Source organism: Bradysia coprophila (genome assembly GCF_014529535.1).
Source record: "Bradysia coprophila strain Holo2 chromosome X unlocalized genomic scaffold, BU_Bcop_v1 contig_173, whole genome shotgun sequence".
In the NCBI taxonomy this organism is placed as follows: Eukaryota; Metazoa; Arthropoda; class Insecta; order Diptera; family Sciaridae; genus Bradysia; species Bradysia coprophila.
In genome coordinates, this window is record NW_023503302.1 from 1466068 (window position 1) to 1477676 (window position 11609).

At 33.8% G+C, this 11609-nt stretch overlaps 1 protein-coding gene across 2 annotated transcripts; it reads right to left on the reverse strand.

The window, feature by feature from the left end:
- Positions 1-1043: 1043 nt before the first annotated feature.
- LOC119068082 (putative uncharacterized protein DDB_G0277255) lies at positions 1044-10691 on the reverse strand. Of its 2 annotated transcripts, none has more exons than XM_037171498.1 (9): positions 10048-10691; positions 8518-8926; positions 6609-6826; positions 6320-6545; positions 6069-6230; positions 5888-5950; positions 5015-5337; positions 4726-4889; positions 1044-1215 (listed from the first exon to the last, which is right to left on the reverse strand). In XM_037171498.1, exons 1-9 carry the CDS (start codon positions 10199-10201, stop codon positions 1207-1209), a joined length of 1728 nt encoding a protein of 575 aa, XP_037027393.1. In that variant the 5' UTR covers positions 10202-10691; the 3' UTR covers positions 1044-1206. The 2 variants fall into 2 exon arrangements, with proteins under 2 accessions (XP_037027393.1, XP_037027392.1); XM_037171497.1 differs by having other exon boundaries at positions 6069-6254.
- Positions 10692-11609: the final 918 nt, after the last annotated feature.

Consider the following 11609-nt stretch of genomic DNA (forward strand, 5'->3'; position numbering starts at 1 on the left):
CCACTACAATAAAGTAAAGAAAATGAGGCAAACAATTTTCCATTAAGTACGTTGACTTCAAAATTGTCCTTGATATAATTTAAAAGTTTTACCTACTCCACGGCACCTTTAAGATATACAAAGGAAATTGGTACGTAATCACAAACCTCTCGAAAATTTGTTGAGTTGAATTTCTGTCAAGCGGGTGTTAAATGAAAGAACGAAAATCAGTTTCCACAAAAATTTATTTCTTTTTTTTTGGTTTTGTTAATAATGTATTTATGCTTAGTACCATTATAGTTGGATCATTCAGAGGAAATTTTTTTACAAAAAAAGATCGCAAACAAATTGCAAAAACTAATAGCATGGTCGGTCATTTCATTGAATACAATTAAAAAATCCATAGAAAATATTAAATAAAATACATTCTAAAAAAGGGAAAATGCGCGTTAGACAGTTCAATGAAATAGATCTGTTTTGTTCAATTCGACATTATGACATTGGAGAATCTGTTTCTTTAATGAAAACCTTTTTTGTTTTTGTTAAAAAAATATTTTTTATTTAATTTTTACATAGATTTTGACTCGTAATTCGTACGTACCGATATTTCAGTTTAATACTTTTGCAATTTGTCCAGGATCAGAGATTTGAATGACCAAACTAATTGTAATTGATGATAATAACAGTCAATTGTTTACAACATATTAAATTGAGCTTAGCTACAAGTTAGTAAGATGTTTTTTTTCTTCCTTTTTTGTTTTTATTTATTCATTTCTTAGTAATTAATGTTAAAGTATAATTTCATTTACAAAGTTCGTTTTACAGTTTTTTGGTTTTTTTTTTTTAATTCTTTGTTAACACAAAAAATGTGATTTATAAAATCAAATATTGCACATAATTGAAAGTTAGGATTTTCCCATTATTAAAACGTTTAAGTATTTTGTTTAATGCGAACGTTTCATTTTTTTGTCTTTTTATTTATTTTATTTATTTAAAGTTCTTTGGTAGATGTCATGCATGCTATATATTTTATATCCTAAATTATACAATAATATTTTTTTTTTGTTTCATTTTCATTTATCTTGTTGGATTCTGTTGTGTTTATTTTCAAAATTCAGCTGCAGGATGTTGAGTTATAAAATAGACGATTCATTTTATTGAAATATTGAAGATGTGAGTTTTTTTATGAAGAACATTTTGTGTGATCGTATTCCCGAAGTGATTAATTTAAACACACTGCAATCAGTAAACAAATGACAAAGTTAAGATTGATGTGTTATTTCGATAATTTTGTGATGAAGGATATAAGATCTGTTAAAAAATATATATTTGTTCATAAATGATGTGACGCCCTTAGGTGGAAATTCGAAATTTCAAATTCGAGATAAGTTTCACTTTTTCCGTAAAATAACTCTACGTCATTAGTGAACGACCCCTTAAATCAATAAAACCGCAGAGCAAATTGCATCGAAACAAAAAGTGCCCATTAACATTTGATTTCAATATTCCAACAATTAGATTTCAGTAGAACAAAATATAAATCTAGCATGTAAAATGTTAAGGCTCAAAACTCGCATAAAATATTTATTTCTCGGTCTTACCACTCAGTTAAGAATTTTCATTTGTACAAATGATAGTGGGACAAATTTCTACCGAAACCCAATCGCTCAAGGAGTGCTAAACGGAGTGAAAATTTTGACTGCGTTTATCAGAGATTTTTATCAATAATATAATTAGCCAAAAAGTAGCAGATATCAGGACGAAAGCTACATAGTGTTTTTGAAAAACACCTCGGTCTAAATATCTAGCTACGTAATTAATATGAAATTGAATTCATTGAATTCCTTTAAAATTGATTTCACCAGCCGGTCTCCTAACTTCGGGTCAATTCCACTTAGAAAAGTTATTATTTATCATTATCCATTTAAATAAATAGCAGTAATCCTTGAATATGAATGTTCTAAGTTCGTGCCTTAGTGTCTTAACTTGAGCGGAAAAGTTGGATTTACTTGTAAAGTGTAACAAAAATATGGAAAATGGGAAGAATGAGTCAAGAAAGATCAGATGACGGATTTATTTTTCGATTTTTTTTAAGTGATGAAAATTGAGAAAACGGTAACTGATAACAGTTTTACTAGTGAAGAGCAATCCGTCACTTTAAAGTAGGTATGAAGGTATCACAAGAAAAGTTTTTAGTTTTTCATTTCCATTCGTTCTAGGGTGTCACACTCACCAGTCTCCATACATGTACCAGTAGTCTGGGATAAATTCTTTTTTAGGCACTAGATGTGGATCGTCACTCTATTTCGCAGACTGAGTATGACAATACACATTGTCAAATCATTTTTTTCAACTCAGTGACAAAAAGTTACATTTTTGTTGGCTTTTTTGAGAAAAACGTTGTAGGCAACTACGACTCCGAAAGATAATCTACACATGTACGTAGTGTCTAAAACAATAATTTATCACTCGGTGGCATAAATAACTATATCACGTTTTTCTCAATTTCTAACGTTTTTCTCAATTTAGGCAACAAAAGTTTAACTTGTCGTCACTGAGCATGAGTTGAAACTGCGGGCCTACAATCCTAGATACCGTGAAATATTAAAGAAAAAGTTTCCGGAAGATCGAACCTTCGTCGATCAAATCAGCGATAAATGTATGAAGTGAGAATGTGGAGGTGAGATTTGAGATTTATTACGAGAAATTGTTGGTCTGTTTATCGTGAAAATAACATTGTTTTCTTGCCCGTGATATTACAATAAAACTGTTGTCAAACAATTCCATGTACCTCACCATTCAATTCAAAGTAATTCAATTTGTAATATTCATTCTGACTAAAGATTGTTCAGGAGACTAATAGCCTCTGACATATTATTACACCATATCCGATTCGACGTGTTTTGCTAGTTTATACTATGTTCTACGGTCTGTGATGGTCAATTCCTAGCGCTCAATAAGGAAAGTCGTACAATAAATGTTTTCGTGGTTCTATGTGCGACTTATATACGTCGGTCTATTGCATTAAAAATGTCGACCATAAATAGCTTTGATGCTAATAAGTTACCTAATTGTACACATTTCCGGAACCTTTTTTATAGTAGATGGAAAGTAGATGGAAAACGGCTATTTTATTAGTTTTTCTCATTAGCTTTCATGAAAGCCACTTATTAAAAAAATTGTGTTTACACAAACTTATGTTGGTAAAATAAGTTGCAATCAAGCAACACCTTAAATTAACTTTATAGACATCTAATTAATAGAATTCACATAGAATGTATGTATACAATCCACACACATACACAGTGTTTTCTGGTGAGTGAATGCAGTAATTTGCATTGAAATAGACAATTTGCAGAAGAGAACAGAAAATTGTTGTTATATTTATTTGGAGTGACGTAAAAAAAATGTTAATAAAAATCTAAAACTGGGCGTTACCGTTGTTCAGACGGTGTTTTGCAAATAGTTTTATTGCGCAGATCGCATGGGTATATGTAAGTACAACATTGGTGCATTTCACATGCACCAAGAACTGCAAGTACATTATGTATTACAGTATTTGAGCTGTCTTATGTTTATGATATACGAAATGCATTATGTGTATCAGATCAGGCAGGAACTTCTACGAAATGTATAGACAAATTTTTGCTCACATAAAATATTTTTTTTGTGTGTTGTTTCCTATGGTACAACATACATAAATTACACAGAGTTTCTCATAATTTTTTTTATTAAATAAATAAATGAAATTACTTCGAGCATTTTTTTTTCTTCTCCCCTTGCGGGGTGCAAGAGGAAAATCGAGAAAATACATAAGATGTATGGAAGATGAATGGATAGTTGTGTTTCGAATGCAGCCAGCCTTACTCTGTAGGACTTATTACGTATTCTGAAGTATGAACCACTTGTATCAGTGTAAAAGTTTTAATTTAATTTAGAAAGTCTATGACAAAAAAAAATATGTTGCATAAGAGAATGATACACCAGGCACATATGTATCATTCTATTTGCAAAATGAATTATTTCCACGAAAATATTGGGGACGTTCAGCTGACGATATTTTCAGGAATAGTTTGCGATTGAGAGCTATAACATTCATTCCTTCAGGTTCAAGCTGACCAATTTATGATTTTCTAACATAAAATTTAAAAAATTGCCAAATATTTGCCAACACGTTTTCCACTTCACCGTTAAATATTTGCGCATGTTAGTTAAATCACTGTGTTTGTGTTCCACACTTATTTGGAAAACATGTCGCTGGATTTTAAACAGAATTAGCTAAATAAGTTGGTCAAACCACTTTATCGTGACAAAACTGAGTTTTAGTAGTTCACCGATGAGTTTAAAAAGTTAAGGTAACAAATTAGTTTAAACAAACGTTTGCTGGCATACTGAACACACACACGCGAATAATCTACTATGGTATAAATACTGATTCTTAACGCAAAGTTTCGTCGAAAACTCAACAGAAATAGTTGAACGATGAGAATAATGCCTTTGGCACTGTCACTTGGCTCATAGCCCATTTTCAATTGTTAAAATCACTTGGATCGCTTTCGAACGGTCAACGTCTCGGGTATAAAATTGTCTTCTAATCATAACACCGCAGAAATGGTTCGAAAACTGAGAGCGCACGTATTTAATGTTGTTGTCTTCTCACTTCTTTCCTTATTTTATTTAAATATTTGTTGTTCGACTGAATTCAGGGTCGTAAATTTTTTATAATCAAAATGTTCATAGACTCACCCTCTCATTGTGATTTAATTGAAATTCTATAGCGTTTATGTTGGTTTTGAGCCGCAGCATTTGGAGTTCAACTTGTGCCTTTTCCCGTTGCAGATCGGTTACATCCGATTCTTGTGACGAGAAGCTTTCGGCTGAATTCGAATTTTTGTTGTCACCGTCAAGGTCTGTTCGAAGAGAAGAGAAGAATAAAAATTTGATGAAAAACACTTCGATCAATTTCTTTCACCTTCAACAACGCAGCAAAATATTTGTCTTAACAATTATCGAAATGTAATGTTCACCGACATACCTCCACTTAAACGCGGCGATGCTCCCAATCCGATCTCATCAAATTTCGGTCGTTTCACACCTTGTGCTGTTGGACAACCAGATAGCGAACGATGTGTCAAATATGTGCCGTTAATGTGACCAGTACCATCGCAACCAATCGTTGGACAATTGACACCGTCAATCTTTAGCGACGGCTGAATATGTGAGTAAACACGCTGTTGTTGTTGTTGTTGCTGTTGCTGCTGCTGCTGTTGTTGTTGGTGTTGTTGTTTTTCGGCGACAACATTTTCCAGTTCCATAGCACGTAATTTATTTCGATTTGCTATCGGACATCCTGACGCACTATATCCGTATGAACCAATGTGAAAATATTTTAACAAATGAACAAACGACGACAGAAAAAATGCGATTCACAAAAAAAAAAACGAATGAGTAAAATTTCCCTCAAAATTTCAATTTCAAAATTAAAAGTCACAAAATTTAATATGTGGTGATTATGAGATCATATTCAACCTTAATGAAAAGGAAAATACCCGAAAAATACACTTTTAAGTCCGACTTGTTATTATTCAGAGTGGATACGAGTATAGGAAGGAAAAAGCAGTTGAAAAATATGACAAAGTTAAATTTAACCCCTCTAAAATTAATTTTCACCATTTAGAAGTGGATTAAGTAGATGCAAAAAAAACGTATCCTAAGCGGAAGTATTTTTCATTTGTTTGTAAAGAGAGAGCAAAAAAAGAGGTGAAAATTCTGTATATGTTGCGTTGAACCAACAGGGATGAAACGGAATGTGGTGACCGAAAAAAACCCCCGAAATATTTGTCACAAATATTTTAATATTTTGTTTGTATGCATGATGTATGCTGTGTGTTATATAAGCAATGCTTACCTTCTATGTGATAAAAATTTTCCAGTAGAATGGCCTGATCCGTCACATCCGGGTATAGGACACCTTTTTTTTGAAAACATTACGTTTTGGTCAAATTTATTTCATTTTAAAATTTTTCGTATTCAAATTCAACCAATTCTACTTGCGCAATTTGTATTTTAGTCAATCGTAAATCACCTACCTTAATGGTTCAGCATCCTGTCCGCTGCGTGGTTTAGTTTTCGGTTTATTCGCTCTGGGACATCCCGATAAACTACGATGTGACGAGTAATTGCCGGTAATATGTCCCGACCCGTCACAGCCAGGTGTCGGGCATTTTAGTTCTTGCGGATGAATTCTATCACTTTTTGACGAACAATTTAAAATGCTGTGGTTATACATATATATTCAGTTACCGAACGGGTCAGTTAATCAACTATACGAATCTCTTACCTATCTTTTGAAAGTTTTATGTCTGACGGTAAATGTTGCGGGGGTGGCATTCCGAATGTGGCTGTATTTGGATTATATTCACCGGCGACAGACATCGAATAGCCACTTGTTCCCGACGAATTTAGATAAGGATTTGAGTAGTGGTATGATGGATTGTAGCCAGCATATCCATTTGGTGGATAGTCGGGCTGTCCGAACATTGCGTAACTTGAATGCGGACTATTGCCTATCAAGTGAGTTTGACAATTTTTGAAATTTGTGTCACATTTCACTAAAATGCAAAGCGTACCATTGAAATCCTTGTATCCTTCCATGAAATGAGAGCTTCCAGTACTGGGAGTTGATTCACGACTATATGATGATGAGCCCAATGAACCTAGATATTCTACACCAATTGGTCGTGGTAAGCCGCTAAAATCAACTGGTTCAGGGGGTGGTGGCGAGTATGTTCCTGTATATTGCGCTTGAGAATGGGTGCTTACTGAGTACTGGGGACTGGATCCCCCACTGAAAAATTTCAAATGTGAACTTGGTTCAGCATTCCTTTTACTTCAGTTTTTTTTTAGAACTAATATTATTCGTCAAGATTTTTTGATGGTGAGTACCGAAAATCGAGACAGAGTTCCCTCTTTGAATTGCTACTGAAATTCTTTTAATGAGAATAGCTCGTTTCATTCGTTTCATATGTTCAATGTTCTAGGGAACAGTGTTGCTGTACGTACGGACCTGACACAGTCATTCATCATGACATTGTGTATTAAAATTTCTCTAGATCTACTTCTAATTTTCTAACATGGCTTGAAACTACAGTTAAGTATTGGATCCTGGGAAATTACATATTGAAATTCAGTTGAAAAAGAAACGTTTTCATTTTCCTTACATCAATGCACTTCAAGTAAAAGTGATCATTTGTCGACAGCTGCCAAATGGAGTTTTTGTTGTAGTTGTATGAAATGCTCCTTTTCCTAACTATTGTTGAAAACGTTGTTCCTAAGTTGTGCTAAAGGCTTTAAGCATGCGTTAGGAAAATAACTGTGTTTTGCTGTTGTGTGACTCACTGTCAATTTTCAGTACCCTATGCTTGAAGTGCGCTGTTTTCATACAATTTCACTGGGGTATGCTTTGTTGGTTTAACTAATGATGGCGTTTCAAAGCTGATCACTAAAAAATTAATTCATTTCGGCAGAAGTGCACACATATTCAAAGATAAATGCGTTTCCGCCGAAAAAAGATATTTTCAAATTAACGGCAACTTTCCAGGAAAAATTGACATTTGTCATGCGATAAATCACAAACTTTCTGATATAATCTTTAAAGTTCTTGTCGGAAAATTTGTGATTGAATGCAAATTTTGCGATAATTTCTCATTGCTCACTTCATATTCTATGTGAAATTATGTGGAAAAAGAGCGCAAATCACCTTTCTCGGGAATTTATAAAATGCAAAATCTTCTCAATTTTAACTTCTTTCGTCAAATCAAGTGATACAAGTCTTATTTTGAGTTATTGGCCGCTTATACAAGAAAAGGAAGAAAAAACTGATTTCGGCAATCCTCATTGAATAGTTTCTTCTAACATTCCTATGTCATTCTAAATACTTCAATCACCAAAAGAAACAAGAAAACGGAAGAAGTTTCACAACACTGCTGTATGATTCACTTCTTCTTTAAAACAAAACCGTTTCTCATATTATGATATGAAATTTTCATTTCATTCTGTTTCCGAATAATCATCACATGTTCAGTGGCTTCTTGCTGAGAAGTATAACAAATCAATTTCTGATTTTCAGCCCGGTCAATGTACACTAAAACGGCATACACAAAACTTTTGTATTTATCAGAAAATCGGAAAATATTGCTTATCCTGCCAGTGAAATGAGAATTCACCCCCTATTTTATTCAAGTGATTCGGCACTGACGTAATTCTACCCTAATCGTTTCTCCCTAATGTTTACTTAAACTCATTTTTACAATTCCGTACGCCTTTAATTAGACGATGTAATACACACACTGTTGTATCGCACATCATTCTGGCGAACATTCCTTAACCCAATGCATTGGCATTTTAATCGACTTTCCACAGATTTTCGTTCATTCAATGATTGACTTTTGATAATTTCACTTTCGTTGAAAATTTCTAAAGATTTTAAACATAAAAACGCGGACAATAGAATTGAAATAAGTAAGAGTTCCAACTCACCCCATTTGTGTTCGTCCTACACTTAAATCCAAAGTATGTCCCTGTGGGCTGAGCATTTGTGGACTAGAATAATGAGGACTCGATGCCAATTGTGGACTCCTATCGTACCGCTGTCCTTCAAAATATGCTGAACTAGAAAATCCTTGTGATCGCAACGATGTAACACTGGATGTTGATAAATCAATTATTGAAGCGCCGGGCGATGGAGCATCGTTCCGATATACACTTTGGTTTGGTGAATATGGCTCAATTGGATGTTCGTAGAGTTTTACTGGACGTGGATAGCTGAAGCCCGCTATGTCTTCGTGGTGTTGGTCCCGTTTAAATGCGCTAAGTGATAATTGTTGATTACTGTGGTATTCCTGTGATGCTGTATTCATTTGACTATAACTGGAATAAGCTCCGAGATCTGTGATAAAAGGGAAAGAAAACGAAATTTTCATAAGATGCGTAATGTGGGGCAACACTTATCGTATTTATCAAAAATGTTGCTCAAAAAAGCAGGATAAGATGTAGCTCAAATCTAAATTCATTCAAAAATTGTTATTGGAAGGAAAAGACTTGACCTACGAGCAGCTTGGAATTATTTATAGAACGTAGAGACAGTTGTTTGCTTAATTTAATGTTACCACAAATACGCCAACAGATTTGACCTGATTTTGGGAATCGTAATTATTAACGGAAGATTGAGTACATGGAGGATAGAGCATCAACAGCTCTTCATGTAATTTAACAGACAAATTTTCTACTGATCGTATGAAATTAACAATAGAACAAGAAAAGCTGGTAAGCTAAAGATACAATATCAAATATTCCATTGACTGTATCCCATAATCAAGCGTGACATATCCACAAACTAGATTCGTAGTGCTATCCATTGGGCAATTGTTATCGGAGTGAAAAAGGTTGCATCACTCAATATCCGTTGTTTATGAGTAACAAAAACAAGAACATAAAATTTTCTTTCAAGGAGTTTTTGTAGAAGGAATGAGATTCCAACTACATCATTTGTTTGGGAAACGGTAACTTTTTCACTTCGATAATATGTTCCAAGCACAATCGAAAACACAGTTGAATGTTATGATCGGTGATGCAGACAGGTGTGACGGAAAACCCGTCTGATCGGAATAGCTATTTAGTAAGCTAGCGAATATGTTTTTAGTTTACATAGTTTTGTGGTGTGGCAGACAATGATTTCTCTTGGAATCTGAAGTTAGGTAGAAATATTTTAAAAATTTCTTCTCATATGTAACCTACAACTGAGGCAAAAGTAAGCAATGAATCTCTGACTTGTGCTCATTTATATATGGCAATGCATGTTAAATCTAATGAAACGCAAGATTTTGAATCAATTTCTTCAAACGATGTACTGATGTACTGATTTCATCGTGATACAGTTACCGTTTATAAAGGGTTAAATCAAAAGCCATTCTTGCTCTGACAACAAATTATGCCCGAGTATCCAAAGTAAAAAATTTTCTTCTCGCCTCAATCACAACCTATCCGTTCAAGAATGTCCATGAAACTTACGTGTATTGTGTTCTGTGTATTGTTCGTTCGAGGCAGTTGATGTTGACATTCCAATCAATTGTCTTGATTCGGACATAAGTGGCTTGAATGCTGAATTCGATGAGATTTGATTTGTTTCACTTTGGGCTGCATTATTATTTGATAGAGGCGACATTTCACAGAACCGACGAAACGAATGGAAAATTGTCCGTACGCCGTCACTACGTAAGCACTTACAAACTAAGAATCATATCCACTTCGGAAGCTTTCAACATAAAAATGTTGTTCAATCGGAAAATTCACACAACTTTGTTTATAACAAAAGTATGGTCTGGACGTTCGTTCATGCACTCATTCGATATTATATTAGAACGTTTCACTTTTGGGTTAATTTGACAAAGCTTAATATTGTCTTACGAATTAAGATATACACAAATATTAGAAGGAGGGGTGTGTGTTTGAATAACAATATGCTCAAAAGTTTTCACTAAGTTAATTATCACTTTTGAAGTTAAATATAACCTTGACATAAATCACTAAAAACTTTTTCTTCTTTCTTTTAGTGGGGCAAAAATTAAACTTGTCTAAACTTTTATTGCGTATGCAGTTGCGAAAGTATACTTTGAAACTGAAGGCAAAGTTTTCCAAACATTACCGTGTTTCTAAAATACATCAGCCTAACCAAGCCACCCTCAGAAAAGTACAATGATGCAAAATTGGTGGGGTTGTATTATTGGAACTGTACGGTTTGAATTTTTGGGGATATATTCTGCCGAAGAGAGCGGTACAAAGGGGTAGCCGTTGCGTGCGCAGCACGTAATACAATATTGTGTGTTTCTGTGCAATCGTCAAGACCGCCTTTAGATTTTCAGTACTTGTCAGATGTTTTGAGAGAGTAGATGATATTTTGTCAGGAAAATTTTTTTCCCTTTATTTTTCGTAACGTTCCGTATTATTTTTGTTTGGCCGAGGGTATGTTTTATGTTCGTCAATTGATGATGACTGTGTGGAAAATAGTTTTACTACTGCGGTGTATATTTTTTTTCTGTTCGTCTGTATTTTATGTATACATATATAGCCAAGTGATAAGAAAAAAAACGTTTTTGTGAAAGGAAAATATATTCTACTTTTGATAGTTCACATGTTATTTCGAAGAATTTTTATCTATCTGATAATCTTATGTTAATGTCTCCAGTGATATCTGAAATGTATTAATAGCACAAGGAGTTTTTATGTTATAGATTCGAGTAAAGTTGACTAACTTTCATCATCTTATTGTTTGTTGGTTATTTACCAAATTTCAATTTGTTATCCGTTTGTTTCGTTCATGATGATGGAAATTACAAAGACCCAAAAACGAGATCGAGTTTTTTGTGATAGATACCAATCGTAATTTCGATTTACTAACTGTTAGTGACCGGTTTATTTATCAAAATCGAAATTATTTAGCGTTTTTCTATCGTTTCTCATCAAATTGACAGAGTTTCAAATTCACAGAATTGTCTCAGCTATCGAGTCAACCTGTTGTTGAACGATTTTCCATCCAATTTTTCGACTAGACTTTTGGGGTAGTTAGCACACCG